The sequence below is a fragment of the Sorex araneus genome, chromosome 2, assembly GCF_027595985.1.
Source record: "Sorex araneus isolate mSorAra2 chromosome 2, mSorAra2.pri, whole genome shotgun sequence".
NCBI lineage: Eukaryota > Metazoa > Chordata > Mammalia > Eulipotyphla > Soricidae > Sorex > Sorex araneus.
Genome location: NC_073303.1, coordinates 112,367,851 through 112,395,421, shown reverse-complemented (window position 1 = coordinate 112,395,421; position 27,571 = coordinate 112,367,851). Strand labels below are relative to the sequence as shown.

Sequence of the window (27,571 nt, the reverse complement as noted above, 5' to 3'; positions counted from 1 at the left end):
CTCTCAAAGCCAAGACACTGAGGAAATAAGACTTTGAGCTTGTCATGTTCACACTAGAATTATTTTATTTCTCATTGTGCTTCCTTCCTTTATCACCATTCATTAGCAGCCCCTTAATAATGTGATTATTTGAAATAGCACTTTTCCAAGAATGAGCTTTTTCATAAGACAATCTCAAAGAAGATAATTATTAAGAAATTTAGACTGCACTGTGACAGTTGTTTAAAACTTAGGAATTCTCAGCCGTTAGATGAAAATCTGATTTAAGAGTCTGTCAGTAAATATTTGATGACTCTCTGGTGAGCAACATTACTATACCTAAATAATAAGATGTCTGACTTAAAAGTTACCTGCATATTGCTTCAGAGGTCTAAGTGCTCAGGCCTATAGAAAATTTCTTGGCCCTGGAATTTGCAATGTTCAAGATTTTGAGCAACTGTAGACTTTAATCTCTGTAATTTTCCAAAGGAGAAAATAGTGTAAAGACTAGCAGTGCATGACTCACCCAGGGTTAGACGAATAGTTAGTCACAAAGTCAGTCAAGAACACACAGTCTCCTTTCCGCCAATCCCATACCAGTTAAAAAAAAAAAACATGAAATATCATTTTACCAGAAAACAAAGTTCTGTCAAACCTGAATTACAGCCTGAGACAGCCTATGAAAGGTGGAATATACCACTCCAAATTCACCTATAACCTCAAAGCACTAATAATAGTACAAAAGAATAATTAGGAAAATTTTGGAGTCTTGATAAATACTTAAATTTCAAACTAAAGGCAAACTATAAACTTCACTTCTATTATAAAAATTCCTTATGGTATATTATAACAAACCTGGGAAAAGGGAATTAATTGGACTTGCAGGCCACAGGCTATTTATAAAAAATGAACATTTTCAAAATCTCCAACCTTTTTTGAATTAGTTGTATACTTCAAAGAAAAGCAGAAGGATTACTCTGAATTATCAGTAAGTTTTAGATTGACTATTTCTGATGTTAAGGGCAAACAGAGACCAAATATACGTATCTCTCAAATTATGGCGAGGATTGCCTCAATCAAAATGTGAATTTAAAACAAATATATTCCCAAAAGGTGTAAGTTAAAAAAAAAAGCAGTTTAATTTTTTTAATGGACCAGGAAAAGTAGTTTCCCGTATCTCTTACTTTTGCCAGAACAGAAAAACTTTCCCTCTATACATGGCAAGTTTATTGTGAGTAAATTGCTTATCACCTTCTACATGATTTTTCTGCTTAAAGAGGTAGCAATCCCACCCTCCAGTGAGGAGTGAGTGAGTACAAATGCCTGTGGGCTAGTTTTGCTAGCAACCAACCTAGGTTCAGCACCTCAGCACTCCATATGGTACCCCAAAGACAGCCAGAAATAGTCCCTGAACATAGTCAGGAGTTAAGCACCAAGGGATGTGGCCTAACCCTACTCCCACAAAAAAGATAGATTCCTCCCTTGACAATAAATTCCTCTCAAAAAATACAAACCACACTTGAAGAAATGAAGAAAACGGGTTCTTTACGTTTAACTGAAACAGGTGCGTTTCCCTGAACACATAGAATGCTTCTGCAAGATCCATCCATCAAACGCAACTCTACCAGAAAAGTATTAAATTCACATCAAAATATGTAGTTCATGGCTGACAGGTTTTTTTTTATCATTCTACATCTGTGCTCCTGAAACTTGGACCATCTTCTGTACATTGTTCAATTCCAACAACTAAGAACACTCAACAATGGGTTACTTTGGGGACCCTGTTATCTCCTAACTCGTGTAAAGTCTGTGAAAAAAAGGAAGCTAAGCAGAAGATAGTTGTACAGGAAATAATTAACAGATAGGGTGCAGAAGGATATCATTTCACAATGACTACAAACTTACAGCCCAATTCAATAGATACAGCTGTTTCCCCTGCCTTAGAAACCTGGGCCAGCAGAACGGTGCCAGACCTCACAAAAGTCTAGGATTTAAAAAAGAAAAAAAGAAACACACTTTTTTTTAAAAAAAAAAAAAAAAACACTTGAATCAATTTAACTGACCTTAAAAAAAAAAAGAGTGACAGAAAATCCTATTATCCAAAGCAACGCAATGAAACTTTTATAGGTAACAGATTCTGTGGTGATCTATTTTCAAAAGGGTGTATCAATGTAAAAGGAAAATTAAAAGAGAAGAAAAAAGCAAGCAACCTACATATCACTTTTACAATCAAAATGGCCATAATTCAATGATTGATGTAATTTTGTTAAATAATTTGAGTTTAAATCATCACTGTATCACTGTCATCCCGTTGCTCATTGCTTTGCTTGATCGGGCACCAGTAACGTCTCCATTGTGAAACTTGTTACTGTTTTTGGCATATTGAATACGCCACGGAGAGTTTGCCATGCTCTGCCATGCGGGCGGGATACTCATGGTAGCTTACCACTTAAGTATTACATATAACAGGGTCTTCAACTTGTCAGAATTTCAGGGCTCTTTTTTTTTTTTACAGTTCTATAACAAATCTTCACAGGATTGGGAACATTAAAATGAAATTGGAGCATGTTGCACAGCGGACAGGGCGTTTGCCTTGCACTCGGCCAACCCGGGATCTATTCCTCTGTCCCTCTCAGGGAGCCCGGCAAGCTACCGAGCACTTAAATCATACCCTTTGCAAATAGGCAACGAAAAAAATCCATCTATGAGCGCAGAAGCAGAGATGCATAAGATTATTAATCTCTTGATACAGCATATGGCTGCTAATATTTATTCTTAGGCAAATCAAATTAGTAGGTATGTGAAAGATAACTTTATCAACAGTCACATAAAATGACTGTCAAAACCAATTATTAGAGATCCTTACACCTTTTATTTTCCTGTTATAGTCTCTTTGGTATCTAACACATGACTGTATGAAAGCATTTAAATTCAATCTGAAAGGGAGATGGGTGATGTACACAAGTTTACTAAGTCCTTACAAACTAGATAACTGAAAATTCGGCTTTTACTTTAAACATGAAGCAAGGAAAATAAATCAAGACCTTTCAGTCAAGATCATCTTTACTTATAAAAAAAAAGTTTCTGCGATCCTCTGTCAGTGGCCTTAGAGGCATTCAACACAGTCACTTGTTTAAATGTCTGTTTGGCTGCCAATGAACAGTCCCCAAAAGAACATTTTTGCATCTCAATAGACTGTCCTATCAACAATCTTTAAACTATAAATTTAACGCCTGTAGAAGAAAGAAGGAAATGGCATCCGCTTTGTACTCTCTTGGTATCACATTTAAGAGATAAAGCACTTTGGACTTATCTAGAACTCAGCATCTGACGATCTCAAATGGCCTGACAAACATTAATTAACTAAGCGGCACAGCACCCATCTGAGGAGGGCAAGCATTATGTTCCCCTAGAAGAGAGAGATGAACAGAGAGGCCCTCCCTTTGACAGCCACTCAACTTGGAACTCAACCCCAGGACTTGAAACTCAACTTCCAGATTGGCTGGATATTTCCAAAACCAAGAGTGGCAACAGGACATGTTACACTGGAAACAGCTTCCTCGATGAATCTACACTGGCGGCAAAAATTCATCACAGCAATATTCGTTTTCCCCCTTCCTGCATGAAGGAAGTGGGCCAGTAACCCGGCTAGCCAGGGCTCTGGAAGGATTTGGGTGGGTGAGTTGTCTTCTGAGGCACACTGTTCTGACGAACGACATAAAGGAGTTAGTTTCCTTGAATGCTTGCATGCCATAAACTCTCCCTGCAGATTCACAGACTAAACTTAATTATATTTCTGAGTTCTATTAACAAGTGAAAAATGCGTTAAGACACTGGCAAAATCTTTGTGAAACACAATAACATATTTTGTCTCTACTAATGTGATTATCGGCTAAAAGACTAAGCTTTCTAGGTTGCAAAATCTAATTTAAATGTCGATTATAAGAACAAAATCATAATTTTTTATCGCAGAAATAAGAAGAATAATACAGCTGCATTTACATAAAAAGTCTATCTAGAAAATAAAGTTCTGATGTATTATACATTGTAGAAGAAATTGGGCAGAAAAGGTGCAACACTATACTGATTCTGACTACATTATACAGCCTGATTTAGAATAAGAAAGAACAATCTCTTTGAATGTATAAAACCAATTAATGTTTGCTTCAAGCACTTGCAATGTTAAGTATGTCAACCTACTCACAGAGCCAGATTTAAGTGTAAATGAAAACATGGCATTTTTGGAACATTTTAGAAGCTTATTCATGTTCTACAAGATCTATTTTAGAAGTTTTAAGAGTAACAATTGAAAGCTTTTATGCAAACTTTTACTGATCGAACTATTTCTAGCAGTCTAAAGGCTTTAATATTTCATCTTATTCATAAAACTGATTTTATAGGAATATTGCATAAATATTTTGAAATTTAATTTTCATAAGCAATTGCCAAAGAGAAAGTTATGTTAATGCACTCCTAATCACAAAGTACAATGTTGATAAAGGTCATGCAGATAATTAAAACTTTTTCTAACAATATCAATACCATAATAACAGAAAAACAAAGTATTTCCTAAATGAAAATAAAAATGGTGGGTTTTTGCCAAAATTAAAAGTGAAACCAAAAAACATAAAAAAGCAAAGATAACATTTTCAAACGAGTCTCTCTTTCCTTATCTTGAATACAACAATTTTTTAACTAAAACTACTTTAAAATTTATCAGAAAGACCAATCTTCTGAAACAAACATTAAATTGATATGCTTTGTAATACGATCTTAATAACATTGTGTACCCTTTTAAGAATATTTTCATATATACCAGCATACTGATAAACTATTTTAAATGAACATTGTCTGTGAAACAAATTTTTCATACTTAATTCTTGGTATTGCTCTACAGTAGAAACAAACAGCATATTTTTTACTTTTAGGACTAGAATATATTTGCATAATTGTGTTTGACAAGTATAATTTCTATAATTTCTCCAATACTATTATATGCATATCTTAAATCACCTTTAAGCCTATTTTCCCTTAAATTGTTTACAATTTTAAAACATATTAAACTAAAGGTACTTGCAAGTCCCATTCGACTACAGAAACTCATCATTCTATCTTCGTTCCAAATAACGTAAGATGTTACTGAATGCCTAATGTCTGTATTAGCCTTGTTTGGGGGCCACACCTGAGTGTATACCTGGTTTATTCTTGACTTTGTGCTCAAGGATCACTCCTAGTGGGGCTCCAGAGAACTATACAGAGCCAGGATCAAACCTGAGGTGAGGTGCCTGCAAAACAAACACCCTACCCACAGTTCTATCTCTTTGGTCCTCTAATGCACACACTTTTATAGGCCTCATTACAACCTCCAAAACTAGGCCTTCACAAGTAAGGAATTGAAGTTTACTGGGGTACCTTTCTTTAACCTTCAGGCAAAATTATATTCTGGTGGGTAGCTCTGACTGATGTCTGAAGTATGAATTAGGGAGTAGTTGCTAGGATAGCTTAGCCCTATCAATTTCTGCCACCAAAGTAGAATTCCTGAAAAATTCTGTAAAATGTTCTCTGCTTTATAACTCCCTTAGGTATCTTAGGAAGCTCATCAGTAAGACATATGCTCATTAAATATTATCAATTCAGTTAATACACTATTTTGCAACTAATTTAATTACCTGTACTTCCTCCTTCACATATCAAATAAAACGGATTTTTGAAAAGCACTATTCAAATACAATAAAAATGCTCTCTCTCTCTCTTTCACTCTCTCTCTTTCTCTCTCTCTCTTTCTCTCTCTCTCTCTGCTTGTGTGTGTGTGATCAAATTCAAGGACCCACATATGAAAGACAGAAATTCTAATGCTGAGCCATGACACCCCGACCAAATGTCCATTTTAAAAATTCAAATGCTCCTGAAATCACAGAAGAATGATCCAACACTAGTCATATATGTGTGTGCATATGTGTGTATGTGTGAGTGCATGCAAATCCCACAGAAAGAAATTTCACCATTTGCAAAAACACCATGGTTAAGTATCTTTCACTGAAGATCTGTTATTTCAGCAGCTAATGTGGAGGAACTGAAAAGCCAGTTGAAACGGAGCAACAGAAACTTGAAGTCAGAGAAATTAAGGAAGTGGAAGATTATAAGAAAAACAATTTTTTAAAAAAGCAGCATCACCCTCTGCCTGCTCAAAGAATTCATCTTTATGGTCAAGTTTTTGAATTATTTCACTGCTAATGAATTATTATTCCAAGTTTGTAGTGCAGGGTGGCAGAAAGAGTTTAATAATTTGGTATAAACTACAGACATCATAATGGATGAAAGCAATTTTGAGGAGAAGGGGGTCAACAGTTGTATTTTCTCATTTGGGGGAGTATCTGAGCCACATATTGTGTTACTCAGGGTTTACTCCTGCCTGTGCTCTGAGATCACTCCTGCAGGACTCAGGGCAATGTGGGGTGCTGGGGATAGGCCTTGAGCAAGGCAAGCGCTCTGCCCACATACTATCTCTCCTGTCCTGTGGAGAGCTCTAGTTACAGGGATGTAGCACTGTCGTCCCATTGTTCATCAATTTGCTCGAGCGGGCACCAGTAACATCTCCCTTGTGAGACTTGTTACTGTTTTTGGCATATCGAATACGCCACAGGTAGCTTGCCAGGCTCTGTGATGCGGGCAAGACACTCTGGGTAGCTTGCCAGGCTCCCCGAGAGGGACGGAATACGGATGTAAAAAAAAAAACAAAAACTGATACTGCAATCTCGAGGTGCAATATAAAATGCTTATAAATACAAATCAATCCATTCCTGCTTTAAACCAGAAACTATAATAGCCAGTAGAGAGCAAAAGTCCTGACATGTTAAGAAAATAATGGAAATAAGAATGCAGTAGCACCGGCTATATATTTGTCTTTAAGAAGCTTCCTGAATGGAACATCATCTTAAAGGGCAGAGAAACTATTTCTCTACTTTCCAAAGTTATGCATAAACTTGTTCCTTCCCTGAAGGTAGATTGCTTTGTTTCTCAGCATATCGGGGGCCACCCTCTTCTAAATTCAAAACCTTCCCTTAGCTCCAGGGTAAGGCTGCTGGAAGGGTAAAGAAACAGCTTTCCTATTCCACTGTCTACCTGAATGGGTGTTTCTCACTCCCTAAGGGGAAAAAAAAACCCTGTGAAGCCCAGGGAGGCTTCAGAGAATCTGCAGGAAATCAAAGTAGGGTAATGAAAGCAGAGTAGCAGAGAAGTTTTCCCTAGAATCCAGGAAGAGAGAGTCCGTGGTCTCTAACTGCAGGTCACAGCGCTAGACTAGCTGGAGAGATTTCCTAACTTGACTCTTGTAAAGGTTAGCCGCTTCTGATCCTCTCCTCTATCTAGCAACAGAGCTTCCCAAAATCTCTCATGTTTATGTTGGGTCAAGGTGAAACTTCCAAGCAGTGGGGCCTTAGGCAAAAAAGCATCACTCACTTGGAGCTTATGAATTTTCAAAACCAAAAATAGTTCCTGAGAATTTCTTGATGCAGCATGAAACAAGCAAGAATCTTATCCTACTGGGAGGATTTGTTTTGTTTCTGCCCGTGGGAACTACCTTTAACCTCCACCCACCTCCAGAAAAATAACCAGATGACAGTAAATGAGCAATTCTCTTTAAAGGTCTTCACACAACTCGCATTTACATTTCTCTTTTTCTCCCTCCCTCTTCCAAGCAACTAAGTAACCATTAGCATTGCTTTTTTGTACAAATATCTACTGTAAATTGTAAAAAAAAAAAAAAACCTCTGCATTTCTGTATTGACATCTCACCAAGGGATTTGCATTTTGAGCGATTTGCATCTCCACTGCTGATTTCCTTATGAACCACCTACTATGTCACACCACCTTCAAACTGAAAAAGTCAATTTGTTATTTTAATGTAGCCCGATGTGCATCCTTCTGGAATTCTGAACCGCCCTGCTCCAAGTGTGGCCTTGCTCTTTTGCATAATCACCAGAAATGATTAGCCAACACTCAATCTGAGCAAAGAGCAGTGAGATCCGAGTGACTGCCTAACCCCTCTCTACCACCCCCCCACACCCCCCGCCTGAAATACATATCCAGGACACCGAGACACATGGAGCTATCAGCCCTGTGACTTCAGCCCCGTGAGTTCCCATCCCGGAGTGGTACAGGCCATTCCATTTCATTTCCAAAGACTCTGCTGGGGAATCTACAGCGCGTGGCTGCGCCCCCAGCCCCCCTGCCAGAGAGATGAATGAATTAAAAATTAAACCTTCCTACCCGTAACAGGGACTGGGATTCATCCTTGGACTTGCTTTCTCCCGATGCAGGATACTGCTGGGTGAGGGCCCCGGACTTCTCGCCGCCAGCTGGCACCCCCGGAAGGAATCCCTTGGTCTCCACAGCCAGGCCATAAATAGGTCTCGCCAGATGGGCAGCTTCGACATTGGGGCTATCCCTTAGAGTCTTGGTCTGCTCTTGGGTGCCCGCCACAGGCGTGAGGAGGCCCAGGCTGGCCTGCGTGTAGGACGGACTGGCCCGCAGGATGTCGGCCGCCCTCCATGTCACGTTGCGCAGGTCATCACTGGCGCTCTCGGACCAGACCTTTTCTTTGAGTCCTTCCTTCTCTTCCAGCTTCTCCCTCTTCACCACGCTCTCGGCCGCGGGCTCCCCCATTTTAGAGTCTGTGCTGAGCAGACTGTAGACCTTGAGGTCAATCTTGGGCTCCTCCTTGATGGTGGAGATGGCATGACCGTCCTCTTCGCCGTTGGCTGTAGTGATCTCCTGTTCCTGGCAGTGAACAGTGTTGAAGTGCTCCAGTAGTGACTGAGTTTCTGCAGCTGTGAAACTGCACTGACGGCATTTGTAGCAGCTGTGCGCTCTCCTGGAGAAGAAGGACAGAGTCACTGGGAATCTAGCGAATTCTGGAGCTCAAAAAAACAACACACACACACACTCTCTCTCTCTCTCTCTCCCTCTCTCTCTCTCTCTCTCTCTCTCTCTCTCTCTCTCACACACACACACACACACACACACACAAAAGCCAGTTTTATGCACCTGAATTTCATCTCATGAAACATGATAGGTAGAACGAAATGTAACTGTCTCAAATCCAAGAAATGGGAATGCAATTAACTAGCATTTTCGGTTCTAAATATAGAAGGGGATGTTCTCTTTTGTTGCATTAGTAAAAACAGATACACACACATGCATGCACACAGAGGCACTCTGGCTGGTTTCACATTAAAACTCGTCAGTTTCCTTTATGATGAAAAGATCTGCTGTGTTCATTTTACCTGAAGCAGAGAATCATGGATTCTGTATTATTTATATACTCCTATTTCCACTGTACTTCATCAGTGGGAGGTTTTCACTGGCTATTTTAACTACATTGAGATATTTCACCAAAAATTACACATGACTTCGTAACGCTGAGGGGAAGCACAGCTCTTAAATATATTAAAATAAAGTATACCTGATTACTATGCTCTTTTTTACCACTAAGTTTAAATTATTTAGTCATAAAATATGGGCAATGGAGCTATATAACTGAGTAAAGAAAATATATTAAAACATGATTTTCCTGAACATTCTAACTACCTGTAAGCACACACACACACACACACAAAAAAAAAAAAAAAAAAAAAACTCAACAAAGTGAGTGTGTTAGGTGCAAAAAGCAATACTGAGGCCATACAGTTATATTCATCCAAAGTGTGCGTAGGTGTGTGCTTACATTTAAAAGATAAGCAAGGAGAATGATGAATTTCACAGCATCCTCTGCTGAATGTGTCATCCTAACTGTTGAATTAGGACAAACATTTGATTAACAGAGAAAGTATGGCCTCAAAGTCATACATACAGATGAGTACACAAAAGATCAGGAATACACAGAGCCTGGAGTTCCAGTGGGTCCCAGCCTTCACACTGGACCTGGGCCATATTAAGAACCCACACCACACCTCCTGAAGTCACAGATCTTCTAAACAAACTAGAAGCTCACAAACTATATGTTTCTCTTCCCGTCCTCAGTGGATGGAGAAGACAGCTTAATCCCTCAGCATCTTCCGGGTCGGGGAGGAGGGGCGTTCACTTGAAAGACTCACCCCCAGCACAGACACACCACTAGAAAAACAATACAGAAAATGTAGAATCCAACCAAGCTCAATGAACAAAAACAAAACCACTGAAAATATAAAAAACACCAGTAAATGCTCTGTGTCTTAATGACACTATAATGAGTTCAAAGTAACAAAAACATACATAGTAGGCAAAGCCCAAGAAAGTATGAGAATCACAAGGAAGAAGCTACTACGGTGAGAAATGGAGAACCTGGCAGGTGGTATTTCCAAAAGTCAATAGAAGCTCTGAACAACAGAACAACAGAAGCCGAGCAAAGGCCTGAGCCCTCCAAGATGAGATCTTGGTACTGCTGAACAAACAGCAGGAAGTGGAAAATCATCCAAAAAGAAATTAACAGCATATCAGAGAACTATGGCAGAAGTTCAGAAAGGAACAATATAAAAATCCTGAAGTCTCGGGGCTGGAGCACAGCGGGGGGTGTTTGCCTTGCACAAGGCCAATCCGGGTTGGATTCCCAGCATCCCATATGGTACCCTGAGCACTGCCAGGGGTAATTCCTGAGTGCAGAGCCAGGAGTAACCCCTGTGCATCCCCAAGTCTTACCCAAAAAGCAATAAATAAATACATAAATAAATAAAGGACAGGAGAAAAATTTCCATCATGTGGCATTGAGTTTGGCACTCACTAATGGTGCATCTGGTTGTCCTCTACTGGATTAGGAAAGGTTAAAAACATATAGCAATTAATCATCCCAAATAGATTTTTATTAATTTATTTTCTGATCAAAACCTTTTAACGTTTTCTGACTAAGTAATATGAAATAAATTTGTTATCTGCCTGCCAAGGCGGGCAAAAAAAAAGTTTAATTTATGACAGGGAAGATACGATGATTACTGCAGTAAGATTCAAGTACAAAATAAGATTTAATGCAATATATTTCAGATGCCAGAATTGAAAATTTAGTTATGTAAATGAGAACAGGCAGTATATGATATTGTATTAAGTGACTTTAATTTCTTTATTTACCTAGGTTAAAATCATACAACAGTCAATCACTACAGATGGGAACCTGGGTACTGGTGGAGTGAAGGAGACATTAGGGGTGGGGTGGGTGTGGGAGTATTATCTGCCTGACACAACTCTATCATGAACATTTTTGTAAATCACAGTGTTCTAATAAAAAAATAAAGAGAAGAGTCTGGAATACACTATACCTTACATTGTACATTTCTAACTGTAAGACCTTCTGTTACTCTATAAGTAAATGCCAGTTAAAAGAATTGCTACTGTAATGATAGGGCTGTGAATGCCATGTTGAATTCTGTTAGGCATTAACAATGTAAACTAACGAGATAAGTTGTGAGATGAGTCACTTAAAGTTACTGCAAAATCTGTAATAAACTGTCATTATAGACACAGTATGAATTTGCAGGTACTGAGAACACATTAATTTTAGAAAAAAGACTAACAGTGCTTGTTCTTAAGTGTTCAGAATTTAACAGGAATGACTAGCTTCACAATGGACTGTAAAGAGTACTAAGCACTAAGAACAGAATACAAAGGATGATAATGGGGTAGAAGTTTACTCTGGGTCCTTGGAAAGGTGTTCCTGAAAAAGAAACCAAAGGATGAAAGTATCTATCTTTGTTGCAGGAAGAGGAAGGGGGGAAAAGGCAAAATTCTACTGAAAAAGGTCACTGCAGAAAAATCAATTAGAAGGATGTCAGCCAGGTAGACAGTTGCCTGGGGCTTTGGAGATCACAGTGAGTACTTCTACCCAAAGGATAGGGGAATCAACTGCAAGCACCTGCTTAGCTTGGTTAAATGACTATTTTCAATCACACTGGGACTGCAATTTTTCCTGTATTTCTCTTCTGAGGATTATAGAAGAGGTAGAAATCCAAAAGAATGCCCCTATCTTATGAAAACAATCAAAGATATGTAAAACGACCTTGGCCCAGTATAGAAAATACTAGAAAAGAGCACTTAATGTGATATAGAAATATTTTCTTATTACTGTCAGCTTACAGCTTACTGAACAATATGTATCTTTTATTTCTTACTGTTTTCTCCAATTTTCATCATTAAAGCAGTAAAGATAAAAAAAAGTTAATTTGATGATGTACTGAACTGACCATAGAATACAATATTTAGGGGCCTGGGAAACAACTCAGTGTTCAGGAGTACATTCAAACCTGGTACCACATGGTCCTCCTGAGTATAAGTGCCCACCTACCATGACGGTGACCCTGGGGGTTCCCAGCAACACAGGACCTTAGTTTTGAACCACCGGGTTTAGTTGGTCAAGTAGCACTGCAGCACTGTCGTCAGTTGTTCATCAATTTGCTTGAGCGGGCACCACTAAGGTCTCCATTGTGAGATTTGTTGTTACTGTTTTTGGCATATCAAATACGCCACGGGTAGCTTGCTAGGCTCTGCTGTGCGGGCAGGATACTCTTGATAGCTTGCTGGGCTCTCCAAGAGGGGCAGAGGAATTGAACCCAGGTCGGCCTCGTGCAAGGCAAATGCCCTACCCACTGTGCTATTGCTCTTACGTTCCAATGCCCCAGAGAGATGCTTGGTAGCACCCCACCATCACCACCAACAAAAGATATCTAATATTTAATTAAAGCTTTTGAATCAGTTCTAACCCTTCTTCATGTCTGTGACCAACAACAAGAATTCTGCCAGCAAAAAGAAGGCCTGACAATCTCCAAACACAAAAAACTCCTCTACCAAGTCTTCCTCCTTATAGAATGCAACGTGTGGGACTCATCTAAGACCCTGAACCTCTAGGAACCTCATCCAAAAAATCTCCTTACCCAAACAACATTTGGGGATGAACCAATCAATGAGAGAGAAACTCCTAAACTCAAAATCCAACCTGAAAATCCTGTTTGCAAAGTTCAACATTACCAGCAAACGTCCATTAGAATGATTCAACTTCAGAACATACCCAGGAAACATGCCAATAAGGCTATGCCACCCAATCTACTGAATGATGACAACCATAACCGACTTGGGAAGTACATGCACAAGCCGTGACTGAGTTTCTCTCAATTTTAATGTGTGCAACGTCCAATGAGGCAGCAAGTTTATGGATTTCCCCAAAGCTGTGTTGAGATCCTTGCCTATAAATTAAGACTCACATAGCCACTGCTACATCTACAAAAATTCAGGGGTGCTAGTACAAAATTAGAAAAAAATAATAAAAGAATGAGATTTCTAGAAATCTTATTATTAGTATGAAGAATGGGATATCCGTAGAGAACCTGCCTTGCATGAATGAGATCTTGGGTTCTATCCCTAAAATCCTCAGGGAGACAGAAAGATAGATACTAGGAAACAAGGACAAAAACTCACTTATAAGAGGACTTATGTAAGATGGTAGAAAACCAAAGAACAAAATAATTTAAAACAACAGTTTTTCTGGAGAAACAATTTAGACCACTTGAGAATTTAGGTCATCATTCAGGCTCTGAACGTCTGAATTATAATCATATGCATTGTTTTTGTCATTTTGGATAGTTGATTAAAAAACTGCCTCAGTTTTCTCATCATAAAATGGAACAAATAGTGCCTGACAGAGAGCTATAAAGCAAGTAACATTCATAGTGAATAAGTAAACTGGGGAAATCAACCAGTAAAAATATTCTAAAATTAAATCAAAGCCCTATTTTCTGCGTTTTCAGCAGTCTGCACTCTCGGTAAAGTTTAAGTTTACAATCTTGTACGTTGGCATCCCTCTTTCCTTTCCCCATGCCCTGTAACCATGAAACATCATTTTAAATACAGATCCAGGAGTAACCCCTGTGCACTGATTGCCCGGTGTGACCCAAAAGGCAAAACAAACAAACAGACAAACAAAAAACTGGGGGGGGTGTAAAAAGATAGTACAGCGGGGAGGGTGCTTGTCTTGCATGCAGCCAACCCAGGTTGATTCCCAGGATCACATATGTTTCCCCCAGCACTACCTGGAGTAATTCCTGAGTGCAGAATCAGGAGTAACCCCTGAGCATCAATTGGTGTGGCCCCCTTCAAAAGAAAAACCAAAAACTTTGCCATGGACTCAGAGATAGTTCAGGGTTAAGGCACGTGCCTTGTGTGAGGCTGAAAGGGTTTAGTCTGGCATCTCATATAGTCCCCTCAGCCCCCACCAAAAGTGAGCCTGAGTATAGAGCCAGGAGTAAGCCCCAAGCACCATCAGGTGTGCCCTCCCCCCCAAAAAAAATAAACTGCTACCTGGGGGAGGAATAAGAAAGATAAGGAGGGTAGTGACTTCAGAATTTGGGTCAGTCTCTAAAAGCTGGGCCCATTTATATCCTTAATCTGTTCCCCTGTGCAGTGGTCCCTTTGGTCTTTTCCCATCCTGACACTAGATCTGGCCTTGTGAAGTATGTGTCCAGTGGGACAAATGCAAATGTGGTTCAAGAAAGACTTAGAAAGTGTTGGAGTCCTTCAAAAACTAGAAATTGAGCTTCCATAAGCCACACCCACCAACTGCCCCCTTCCCGGCCTCCCCCCCCCCCCCCCGGTGCCGTGTAATCCCATTAATGGCCAAGATCCAGGATCCAGAGACTATAAAACAAAGCTCCTCTTACAGCCTAGTTCTCCCTCTCAGAGAACTTGGCAAGGTACTGAAAGCATCCTGCCCGCACGGCAAGCTTTCCATGGTGTGGTGTATTCGATATGCCAAGTACAGTAACAATGATGGGTCTCATTCCCCTTACCCTGAAAGAGCCTCCAATGCAGCACTGTTGGGAAGAACAAGTAAAGAGAGGCTGCTAAAATCTTAGGGCTAGGATGAATGGAGACGTTACTGGCACCCGCTCGAGCAAATCGATGATCAATGGGATGACAGTGATATAGTGATTTATTTTCAATAAGCACCTCTACTTGACATAGCAGGCGAGCAGAATACCTTGCACACCTGTGTGCCTCACTGAGTGTCGGCCAACGGTCTTACAGATTGCAAAGTTTAGAAGCTTACTACTTAACTGTCAAACTTTATTCTCTGTGCAATAGGAGGAGTCAGACCTAGAATATGAATACTGGATAAGAAAAACAGAGGGAAGGAGGAGGAAAGATAGAGAGATAGAGACAGATGAGAAAGAGTGAGAGAGACAGACAGACAGACAAGCAGACATACATAAATTACAGAGGTCAGTTTTCAGTCAGAGCTGTTTGAAGTTGAAAAGGAAAGCACCATGAACAGGAAGAGGGTAAAATAAGGTTCCAATAACAAGCTCAACTCGCACATCTTTGTTTCTGAAGAATCCAAAGCACTCACGCATGTATGATCTCCCATTCCACTGAAGTCAAAGTCCATTTCACAGACACAAATGGAAAAACTGTGAGCTGTCCACATGTCCTATGTCGGGCAAGACTACTCCCAAATCGGGGGTCACTGTTTCAATACTGGGTGGCCTAAATTTTTAGCTTTCAAATATTAAAATGTAAACGCTGCAATGTAGAACAAAAAAAAATGGCAATGGACGGTGAAATGCTGGGGAAAGATTCTTTGCACAAAAAGAAAGAAAAGAGTGAGTGTAACTACAGCAATTTTTTCCAGCGCAGGCTGGGGCAGCCGCTAACTGCTGGGGTTTTAAGCAATGGTGATTCCAAGACTTTTTTGCCCCCTGAATGGGAATATCCTGGATTTTTAACAAAATCTTGCTGTGAAATCATTTCAGGTGTCTACAAACTACACAACAGATCCAGGCTCTAAACAGCTTCATGAAAACACTCACAAGACAGCCTTCCCCACTCCCTCTACTATGACTTAAATAGAACACAGGTCATGTCCTTCCTATCTTTGTTATCCAAAATCTTAGCAGTCTAGGTCTGACTACTCTTAATATGAAGACAGCAGAGCTCAATAATTACTCAGTAAACTGGTAAACTGCTCAAGATGTGGGACGGTGGTGGGTGAAGCAAGGGACAGTCTGCTACAGAGTACTCCAGAAGCTTGAAGAACTTTTTATGATAGGAAATAAATTTAAAGATCAACACTATTTTCAAACTTGCAGCAATATAAATTCCTCAGTTACCTGAATGAATTTCTATGGCAGTGTTTTTCAAATTCTAACATGCATAAAAATTATCCAGGAATCTTGTCAAGATAAAGACTGATTTTGGAATTATGTGATGAAATACACTTTTATATTGCTTATAAAAATGCCAAAGTACATTTATGGTTTTTGCTTCCCAGGACATACATAATGCAGGAAGACCCATGAAGTTAATTTGGTCAGAAAAAGTGACAAATTAAAACTCAGCTTGGAATGAGCTCTCAAGCATATGTAAGTGAGCCCTTTAAGAGAATATTCACAAATAAATTAAGACGAGCAGCATCATTGTAAAAAATAGTATTTAAGGTGCATGTAAAAACACAGTATTTTCTACTTCTAAACATTAGCACTTATACTTTTATCAATTAATTTTGGAAACACAACACTGCTAAACATAATCCAAACAGTAATGTTTTTTATTTCATTGTTTGGGGAGCATCTTTTAAGACAGATAGATATCCCAAACAATAACATAAAGAACATTCATATCCTTCACCAAATAAAGAGTCTAAAGTACAGTTAAGTCAATTCACAAAAAATAAAATGGAGGATATGGCATGATGCGAGGAATATAGCTCCTGATAATAGTTATTCTTTAATATATGTTGTCTGGTAGTTAATACACACTTACTAACTTGGGCAGGAATTCTTGTCTGAAAGATTTGGACACATGCACCACAAACATCATTCTCTCAAATAATAGCCAAGAAGGCACTGTCAAATATAATGCCAAGTCCCTCCAAATAAAAAATAATTTAATTACTAGTATAAGAAACATAACTGAAGAATAATCCCTAAGTCAGTGCAAAACTACAGTAGTTTGAACTCTCTTCTAATCTACCAAATGCATTTCATTTTACCAGCTTCACCATGAAGATCTCAAAGAGATTGAGGAAAATTTTCCCTTCATTTCTTAATACCCAACTGTATCCATGAAGACTTAACTTCCCAAATGACTCAACCCAAGAGTAAACCTATCATTCTCTGGGCTGCTCTGAAACTGTCTCTGAGGATATTTTCGACACTGACTTTTATTAAAATCTTGTGTAATGTTTTCACTTACAGTTATAATTGCCTGAAAATGAAGATGAAAGGGGAGGGGATGTGGTCAGTGGTGGAATGTTTGCCTTCCACATGTGAGGCCCTAACTGATTCCCAGCATCCCACAGTCCTCTGACCAGAAGGGAGCAACTCCCAAGCACCACGCCTGGAGGAGGCTCTTCAGCAAAGCTAGATGTGGTCCGATTCCTCTGCCCCACCCCCACCGAAAAATGAAAATAAAAGTTCTCGTAAAGGTTTTCTTAACAACCAAAGGAGTGCGCTAACACTGCTCTGGGTATGTATGAAGAACTGAAGTTAATATGTTGTATCATAAAATCATAAAGGAAACACTAAGAAGTTCACGGATATTTTGGAGGTTGTACATTCTAGGTGCTCCTTTGCATAGGTCCTTCATTAACAATTCCTCTAGGATGTCTAGCTACATGAGGCCAAACTACTTCATTTCTTTTCTTTCTTTCTTTCTATATTTTTTAGGTTTTTTTTTTGTCTTTAAGGATATTAAAGACATTTATTTATAGAAAAAAGGAGGTAAGTCTGAGAATAAGCTGGGCATGAAAGCTTGTGAAATTGTTCACTGTCTTAGATGTACTGATAGTGTAAGAGAGTCACAAAGGTGAATGTTCTTATAAGCCAAACGAAGTTATAAATAAGTGTTTTGGAACAGTTGCAATTCTGTTGTGAAGCACAGATTGGTCTCAGGGTACCTGGAAATGGGAAAGCAAATTTGAGATTCAGGCTACCTGAGGACAGATGATGCCATTTGGAGGGCCTCCCTAATGGAGTTGCCAGAAAAAAAGACAGAATTCCCAATCAGAGTTACATTTCACACAATTAAACGAAAATTTTACCATACATATGCACATGAAGTAGCTGAGACACAGCTATATATATATATATATATATATATATATATATATATATACACACACATATATATGTATATGTATACATATATATATAAACAATATGCCCAGGGCAACATTTTGGATGAAGAGGACATAAGTCAAATAAATTTTTATTAAAACGTTAAATGGCCCATCATCTCCAGAGGAAACTATCAAAGTACCTAAGAATTGCAGATTAAATTTTACCTAATAACATAATTCCTTTGATAAAGTATGTTTTATTCCCTGTCCAACTTAACAGAATTTCCATAAGTGACCAAAAATGCACTTATTTCCAGCTTGGTGGCCTTTCATCCTGAGAGCAATTCATTTATTAGTAGAGATCAAAAAATATTTGCATAATTCAGGAACCGGGGTTTTCCAGGCTTGAGAAAAAAAATCAACTGAATGAGTTTCCTCTTTTAATATCTCTATTTTTAATAATCCAGCTTATAGTATACATGATTATCAGCGAGACGAGACTTTACATTCCTCCTTTCAATGTCAACTTCCAGTTTCACTTCATCTCTAAAAGCACAAATAAGTATTCTGAAAGAAACCGGTAATAAGGAATCAAACCTACACACAAGATAACACATGAATACATAACAATGATTTAATTCAAATACATTTCGTAAGATTGGCATCTAATAAAGAAAGTCATTTTGGTAATAAAGGCTTCATTTGGTATAAAGGAGTATCAATAAAACTGAAGACTACTGACACTCTAGAATGATGGAATAGAACTCAGATAAAAAGAGTATTTGAGCAAAAATAAGAATTGCAGATGGAAAACAAGTTAACTTTTAGAAAATGAAAATACAATATATATCCTGGTGAAGCTGTAAGAGCAGTCTACAAAATACTATTAAAAAAAACTAACAGGGGCTGGAGAGATAGCACAGCGGGTAGGGCGTTTGCCTTGCACGCGGCCAACCCGGGTTCAAATCCCAGCATCCCATATGGTGCCCTGAGCACGGCCAGGGGTAATTCCTGAGTGCAGAGCCAGGACTAACCCCTGTGCATCGCCAGGTGTGACCCAAAAAGCAAAAAAAATAAAAATAAAAATAAATAAATAAAAAAACTAACATTCTAAATGAGTAACATTCCATTCAATCTGTCATTACATTTTTAAGTTGAAATAATCTGATTATTTTTACTTATTGGGAGTAATTTTCGTTTTACAGGGGGTTCACATACAGCGCTTATAGCACTGTAGCACTGTCCTAGCCTGTCGCCCCATTGTTCATCGATTTGCTCAAGTGGGCACTAGTGATGTCTCCATTGTGAGACCTTGTTGTTACTGTTTTTGGCATATCAAATACGCCACGGGTAGCTTGCCAGGCTCTGCCGTGCGGGCAGGATACTCTTGGTAGCTTGCTGGGTTCTCCGAGAGGGATGGAGGAATCAAACCCAGGTCGGCCAAGTGCAAGGCAAACGCCCTACCCACTGTGCTATCGCTTCAGTCCTTCACATACAGCACAAACCATTTTTTCTTCCAGGTTATTGGGGCCACCCCAAGCAGTGCTCAGGACTAACTCTTGGCTCTGCCCTTAGGACTGCCCTCACTCCTGGCAGGACTCGGGGGACTCTGGGAGATTGGGGTGAAAACCGGATTGGCTGTATGCAAGGCCAGTGCTCTGACCACTATCCCCTCTCTCCAGTCAAACGCAAAGCATTTTAGATGATATTGCCACCTTAAAGTGGAAGAAAAGATTAAAATAGTTAGATCCAACCCATTCTGCCTACAAATTAGCTTTCAAAGAGAAAATATTATAATCAAATAGTCCAAACAGAAACTCATGTCTGAGGATATAGCTCAGAGAGAGTAAACACCCTGCATGAATTAGACCTGGTTAGGCACCACAAAATAAAAAGACATGCCTTGCCATAAAGGAGAGATAAACAAGATATGCAAGTGGCAAATAATGCATAAAAGCTAATAGTAAGAAGTACAGCCAAAATTAACCTTTTTCCAACACTTAGACAAAGACTTCAGCCCAATGAATCAGAAATTTCTAATAAGTAATGCCTATAAATAAAGGCGATACAATAATGGGTTATATTCTTGATGGATTATATAATTCCAAGTAATGTTTTTACTGCCAATGGAAATTTTCAATTTCAACTATTCTGAACTTGTCCATTGTAAGGTATTACAGGCCACTGATTTACTGGTTAAAGAACATGTAATATAACATATACAGATCTAAATGCAACCAGTATCGTTCTCAACTTTTTAGAGGCTTTTTCATATATACGGATAATTATGTGCTTCTAATAAAATTTGATTCTCAGAATTAGCAGAGCATGCAAGTGCTACATCCTTTCAAAGAGTTCTTTTAAGATAGACAGGGCTATATTAATTTGGCCAGTCTGTACCCAATGATATTTACTACTTTGCATTACACACCTTATGAGAAAGTCTAAATATTTAAACAATTCACTGTCATTGTCCCTGTCATAATTCCATAAATCTCCTAATGAATAGTCAAGCTTGTCATCATAAAAACTGGCAAAAATACGTGCATTTTTCAATATCCCAATCAATAAGTAATCAAAGATTAATCGATGATTTTAAAAAATATTGTATTAAGAAGGAAAACCGGTTATTTTGTCAAGTATTTATTGGAAATGTGAATTAATGAAAGTGATAGACTGGTGCCTTAAAATTTTATCAATGTAAATGTATTTAAGTGTACACACACATATACTCAGACACATTCAAATCTAGAATTGTAAACAAAAACAAACATCATGGAATAACTTGATATTTATATTTAGTACATATATGCTGTACACTCATTTTCTCTCTGCATAGAAATGCAGATATAGTCTTCAATTTGTTTATAACATGCCAAATTAGTTTACATACCTCTATGCTCTATACAAATGTCATTTATTCACATTCATTAACGTAAAATATTTCCATTATATTTATTTTTGTTGGACTGATTTTTGTTGGATTGCTTTGATCTTGTGAAAAGTATTACTGAATTTCCAAGTAGTTTTTTTCTGAGTGAAATTAAGCAGTTACTGGAATATGAACATTATCTGATACTGCCAGTATTTGCCTAAGTCTCTGTGAAAAGTCATATGGTCATATGTAAAGAACATTTTTATCCATTTTCATACTTTTGTTGTAATGTTTACATTTTTACATTAATAATGTGATCTTACTAATTTCCATGGTTAGCATTTGTCTGAATAATTGTGTCCTTTTTTTCCTGAGTAATTTTATCCATTTGAACAAATATATGAATTGCATTTTCCCCCCTCCAATTATAATGAATCAGATGATAGGCTAGATACTACACTGTTTCTGTAAAATTTGATTTTTTTCTTGAATGAATATTTGCCAATTTTGTATCTTGCATCTTGAAAAGTGTGTGCAATCTCTAACTGTTGAGTACAGGTTCTATATTTTATTAGATCAGGCTCATTTTTACTGTTAAAATCTTTTTTAATTTTTAAGTTTTCTTCACAACATTTTATGAAAGGAACTTCTTAAAATTTATCACTGTGAGGGTTATCATACTTTTCCTGTACTTGCCAGGCAATTTTTTATTTTTTTGTGTCTATATTTAAATTTAATGAATTTTAAATGATTTTATCTTCTAGAATTGAATCTCACCACCATGATTTTCATCTTTCAGATGGGTCTTGTAGTAAATCTACTTCACAAAATTAATTAAGCTATCATAATTTTCCTTTGATTTGCATTTGCTCTTAAAATTCAAGTCTACTCTTTTCTTCCAACTTCAATGGGGCTATGGGATTAGGGAGATGGTTCAAAAAGGTCTTATGCACTAGCCTTTCATGAAGGAGCATGGGTTCAAATCCTACCTAGCACCTCATGGTACCCCAGCTCTCTACTGGAATTGCCCATTAAAAAAAAGAGAAGTCCAAGCTCTCCAGAGGCTTATGTTTTGAGTGTGCATACTGTAATTATAGGTGATTTTTTTTAAATAACAATATTAGTAATACCTTGAAAGTGGAAAATTTCATCCACAAATGTTCACTAAGGTTTAAAATCTGTACTTTTTCTTTAAAACTACCTAGATTTGAAATTTCAGTTCATTTTTCCCATGATTCTTCACTGCAACTTTGAATGCACAAAATTTAACAAACATGATTTATTTTTATACCATTTTCTCCTCTGTAGTTTTAATAAATGTTCTCTGTCTCCTACTCTTTCAAAGGTTATCTTTAAAATTTCCCAGGTATGAATAACAATTTACTAACTCCAGGCAATACCTTGCAAAAACTTAATTGTGTTCATTTCCCCTACAAATGACACAAGTTCTGCCCAATATTTTAATCTGCCCGTTTTTAACTGCATCAGGTAGATTATGGTTATAGCAATCATCCACACTGCTCCAGCTTTACTACTTATGTCAAAATGTCATTTCAAGTTCTAGGTTAACTGAGGTTTTGCCTTTAAAATCTGAATAGCGTTTCTCACTTTTCTGAATTCCACTATTACTAAGAAGAATGCTGTCAAGACAATTATCTTTTTGAATAGTTGACACGTTGTTTCTCTAGTTGCTGTAAAGGGTCTTGGCATTTTAACTTTGATTATGATATATCTATGACTGGATTTATTTGTATGATTCTTGTCAGGCTACAAAGCAGTAACTTTTTGAGTATTTATGTCTTGTTTTTGCTCTAGAAAATCTGTATTATCTCTTCAAATATCAGTTGCCTGCATTATATTTCTTTATTTCTGGAACTCTAAATGTATGGTAGTATAGCTTAGTGTATTTAAATACTTTACTCAATACTTTTGAAAATTTCTATCCCCTTCCCCTCTCTTACGAATTCTTATCCTTCAAATTTAGCTTCATATTTACTCAACTGCTCTCTACTATTTACTGATCTACTACTTAACCTATTTAAATATTTTAATTAAAGCAATTAGATATCATCAAATTTTAAAAGCCCCTTTTATCACTTTTTTAATAGTTCTGTCATTTATAGCCTCATATTGCTTGATTATTTTGAAAATCTAATTTTTATTCTTTCAGGCATGTATTTATTCTTTTACAGTTTGAAACAGCAGTATCTGATTCCCCTGGATATCTGAAGACGTTATTTACGCATTCTGATTTTTACCTAAAGAGTATATTTATATACACACTCAGACACATATATCCTTTTTAAATGATAAGTTTCTATAATGGCCAGAAAATGTAATATTTAACTGAAGCTATAACATCACGAGGGTGGAAAATGGACTATAGACCAATGTTTACTTCCAGAGGAGACAGAAGAAGGCACTACTAATATGGAATCGCTTTCAGCACCTCCGACGTGCCAGCTTGAAACGAAACTCACAGATTCAGCACCCGCTCTCTGCCAGGGCTGTGAGGCTTAGCCTTCTGATCAGCTGCAGCTTCAAGCCTGACATCTGCCCTCTGTGGCATCTCAGACTCTGTCCTGGCACTTCACTTCTCCCCACTCACTCAGGCTTCCAATATGTCTCATCCCTCATGAAATTACAATGGCACAACGGCAGGAAGTATGTTTTACCCAGTTACAATGGTTCTGTTATTATATTTTTATTATGGAGCCATACTGGCTGCGTTGAGGGTTCACTACTAACTATGCGCTCCGGGCTCACGCCTGTTGCTTCTCAGAGAATTTACAGCACTGGGTTGGAACCTTCCACATGTAAAATACACACTTGGCCCACTGAGCTCTCTCTCTGGCCCTGCTAGAGCTGTTTTTGTGAGAGACAGTGAAAAGGTCCTCCAAGTTACCCCAGAAACATAAGCTCTTTAACACTGAAAATCTTCACGGGGAGATCAGTCATGGAGTTAATGAAATAATAAAAAGAAATCTGAGTATGAGAAGCAAATTCCTGAGTAGAATGATTGAGTCATGACATGACCTAAGGGTACCATAATAAAAAAATGAAACACTAAGAGAACCCACTAGTTTCTGGTAACTGCCTGTAGTTCAGCCCAGGATACTCCCTGGGTCTTTGGGAAAACACCCATGGAACGAAATCCACACTGAGGTTTGCTACTAATAGCTCTAAATCAACATTCCTGCTTCTCAGGGACAGTTATTTTACAGCTTATGATTTCACCTTTACTATATAGTTCTTTCTTCTACTACCTTTCATTCACTGTAAATCAGATTCAAAGCACTCCAAAGCCCTGGATGGTCCACAGTAATAACAAAAGTATGGTGAAAGCCTCCCAGCATAAATATTATGAATAAACATAAATCTCACTAGAGAAATGCTATTATGCTAGGGTAAACTTGTTCTCTTATATTATCTTCAATTCTGCATTTCGGGAAAACACTTTAACAGCCAATCATGCTTTCAACAACGATGCTCTCTTTCACAGTCCTGCAGGCCCCAATGTTGTTCAACTTTCAGGCAAACATCTCCAAATTTCAAGCATTTTTACAAAAATTCTGAAACAAACTACTCAACACCTAAAATGATACGAACACATTAACACATGAGACACGGACTTGAAAAATAAATGCAAGGGTATTTTAATACTCTAGTGCTAGCTATATTTTCTGAAACCATTGCTGAGAAGTTGACTTTTTTGAGAAAAAGACAATTTTAAGTCATTGGTTACTCATCCTCAAAAGGGTTCCATGATGATAGACTAATCAAAAGATTAAACTGCAGCTTACCATAGAGGCATTGGTTTATTCATAACCAGTGCAAATTTAAATCCCATCTAACTGACTTAAAGATATACACTGAGCAGTTATTAGCTTGGTGCAGTGCTGGGCTGTAAGGTAGAATGGCAAATAGGAGTACACCGATCTCTATACTCTGGAGCTCACATTTATGATGGAATATCGGGCTCCGAGATTATTCAGTAATATTTCTATTCATACTTTCACATCTAAGAGTTTTGTTTGTTCACTCGAAGTGCAAAGAAACTCCTAATTCCCCAGTTTTCCAAGCAATATGTTTCCTCCAGTTTTTCAAGTTTTGAGTTTTCTTAAGGCCACTCATCCAGGGATTAAGAATTTAGATATACAGAAGAGAGAAAAATTGAGACAGACAGAGGCTAATAAGATGGGGGCTGGAGCTACAGCACAGCAGCATAGCAGGTAGGGCGTTTGCCTTGCATGAGGCCAACCCGGGTTCAATTCCCAGCACCACCAGGAGTTATGAGTCATTCCTGAATGCAGAGCCATGAGTAAGCCCTGTTCATCGCCGGGTCTGACCCAAAAAAGCAAAAAAAGTAAAAAAGAAAGAAAAATGATGGTCGAGAGACAAAGACTGTGTGTGAGGTGTGTGTGTGTTTGTGTGTGTGAATGTGTATGTGTGTGAGGATACCTGTGTCAGTGTCTGTGTCTATGTGTGTATGTGAGAGGTGTGTAAGTGTATGTGTGTGTGCGCGCGCGCCAGTATATGTGTGTCAGTGTGTGAGTGTGTCTGTGTCTGTGTGTATTGTGGCTGATTTTCTCATGATTCAAAAAAGTCTAGTTTGGGGCCAGAGCAATAGCACAGCGGGTAGGGCGTTTGCCTTGCACGCACCCGACCCAGGTTCGATCCCCGGCATCCCATATGGTCCCCCAAGCTCTGCCAGGAGTAATTCCTGAGTGCAAAGCCAGGAGTAACCCCTGAGCATCGCTGGGTGTGACCCAAAAAGCAAAAAAAAAAAAAAGTCTAGTTTTTGGACTACAGCAAGAGTGCTCAGGGCTTACTCCTAGCTCTGTGCTCAAGGATCATTCATGGCAGGGCTCATGGGACATGTGCAGTGTTGAGGGTCAAACCTGGGTCTGCTGCATGCAAGGAAAGTAACTTACTAGCTCTACTCTCTCTCAGTCCCAAAAGTGTGTACTTTAAAAAAAAAAAAGCCAGCTTATCTAATTTTTACATCACGTAACATATGTACATGCACCATATGCACATATGCGTTTATCCACACTGGTAAAGCTCAGTAAGAAGCTAATGTCTGCTAGCCCCAGAAATAAATTTGCATGCAGCTAACATCAGAGGAGGCAGTCACTCCAAGTGTGAACACTTACTTGATAGCAGGACTGTCTTTCCCAAGGATGACCTTATAAATTAAACAGTGTAAACCTCAAAGAAGTGTTTTCTGAACATTTAGATTCACTGTGAACATTAGGATGCCCTTCAAATTAACATCTAACATTATTAGCCTATTGCTGGGCATGAGTGCTTCATTACTCTGACTGGGGAAACATACGCACACTTGGACTAACCCAACTGTCACAAAGAACAGGAGGAACCAGTTAAAAATCTTGGAATGTGACATTAAAATAACTAGCTTCTTAAATTAGAATATGGAGTCTCCATCTAGAAGAGCACTGAGACAGTATAGAAACGCTTTCCTTTGCTACTTACAAGCACAGTAACAAGAAAGCACCGAATAAGCCCATCATGATATCTGAGCTCTATAATGCCAGGATTTTGCTGAACACATTCCTACTTCTAACAGTTGAAGTTTAAATGTTCCTTTGGACGATGTTGTCATTGTAGACAAATTCAGTGTTTGGAGAGGTGGATGCAGCCCAGTGGTATAGAACACTTTGACTTTGCAGGTATAAGGTCCGTGGGCTTGATCTCTGATACTCAGAAACCCAGAAACATAAAAGAGAAACCCAAATACAGTGCTCTCTGCTGCCCTTCTGGCGACATTCATCAATTCAAGAATGATCGGTTAAAACTGTTCCTCCTAAAGTGTAGGTTCCGGGGCAGGTGAAATAGAACAGGAGTAAGGTACATGCCTTGCACACATCCATAGGACCCCTGCTTATGGGATATTAATATGGCTCGTCATATCTGTTCTCCCAAAGACTGTCACAAATGATCCCTAAGGAGGTGTAGGGACAGCCCTGAGCATTGCTGGTCATAACCTAACTCCCCCCAACCACGATCAATAATATGAAAGATGAACTGGGAAAAATTAGTGTTTATAAAGGAAAACAGGGAGCAGCTGAAGGAAAACACTAACACAATCCTACTGCTCCTTACGAAGCCAAAGAAAGGGCAGCAGCTCAGATACTCTGAGGAGCACTGTAGCACTGTCATCCCATTGCTCATCGATTTGCTTGACCGGGCACCAGTAATGTCTCCATTGTGAGACTTGTTACTGCTTTTGGCACATCGAATACGCCACGGGTAGCTTGCCAGGCTCTGCCGTGCGGGCAGGATACTCTCGGTAGCTCGCCGGGCTCTCCGAGAGGGACAGAGGAATCAAACCTGGGTTGGACGGGTGCAAGGCAAATGCACGACCCGCTGTGCTATCGCTCCAGTCTGAGGAGAGAGACAGAAATTCAAAGATATACACAGCACAGAATTCTCACCTTCCAGCGCGCAATAGGAGGAGGAACCTAAAAAGAAGTCCAATCACTTCGGGAAAGAAAAGTCGGCAGTATTTTCTCAGTCTGAGCCTCAGAAAGGCAAATAAACACACGATGGAGTAGGACGTTTCCTTTGGGATCTACTCCATCAAATCTTATCAGATGCGGGAGTCACACACAGCGGGAGGAAAT

General features: G+C 38.7%; 1 protein-coding gene across 6 annotated transcripts in view; it reads right to left on the bottom strand.

The window, feature by feature from the left end:
• The window catches only part of TRPS1 (transcriptional repressor GATA binding 1), a 253,272-nt gene that overhangs the window by 158,110 nt on the left and 67,591 nt on the right, over positions 1-27,571 (bottom strand). For all 6 annotated transcript variants that reach the window (XM_055127564.1, XM_055127562.1, XM_004607657.2 and 3 more), the window contains one exon: positions 8,248-8,851. In XM_055127564.1, the coding sequence (XP_054983539.1) occupies positions 8,248-8,851 (604 nt within the window). The remainder of the gene's footprint in view (positions 1-8,247; positions 8,852-27,571) is intronic.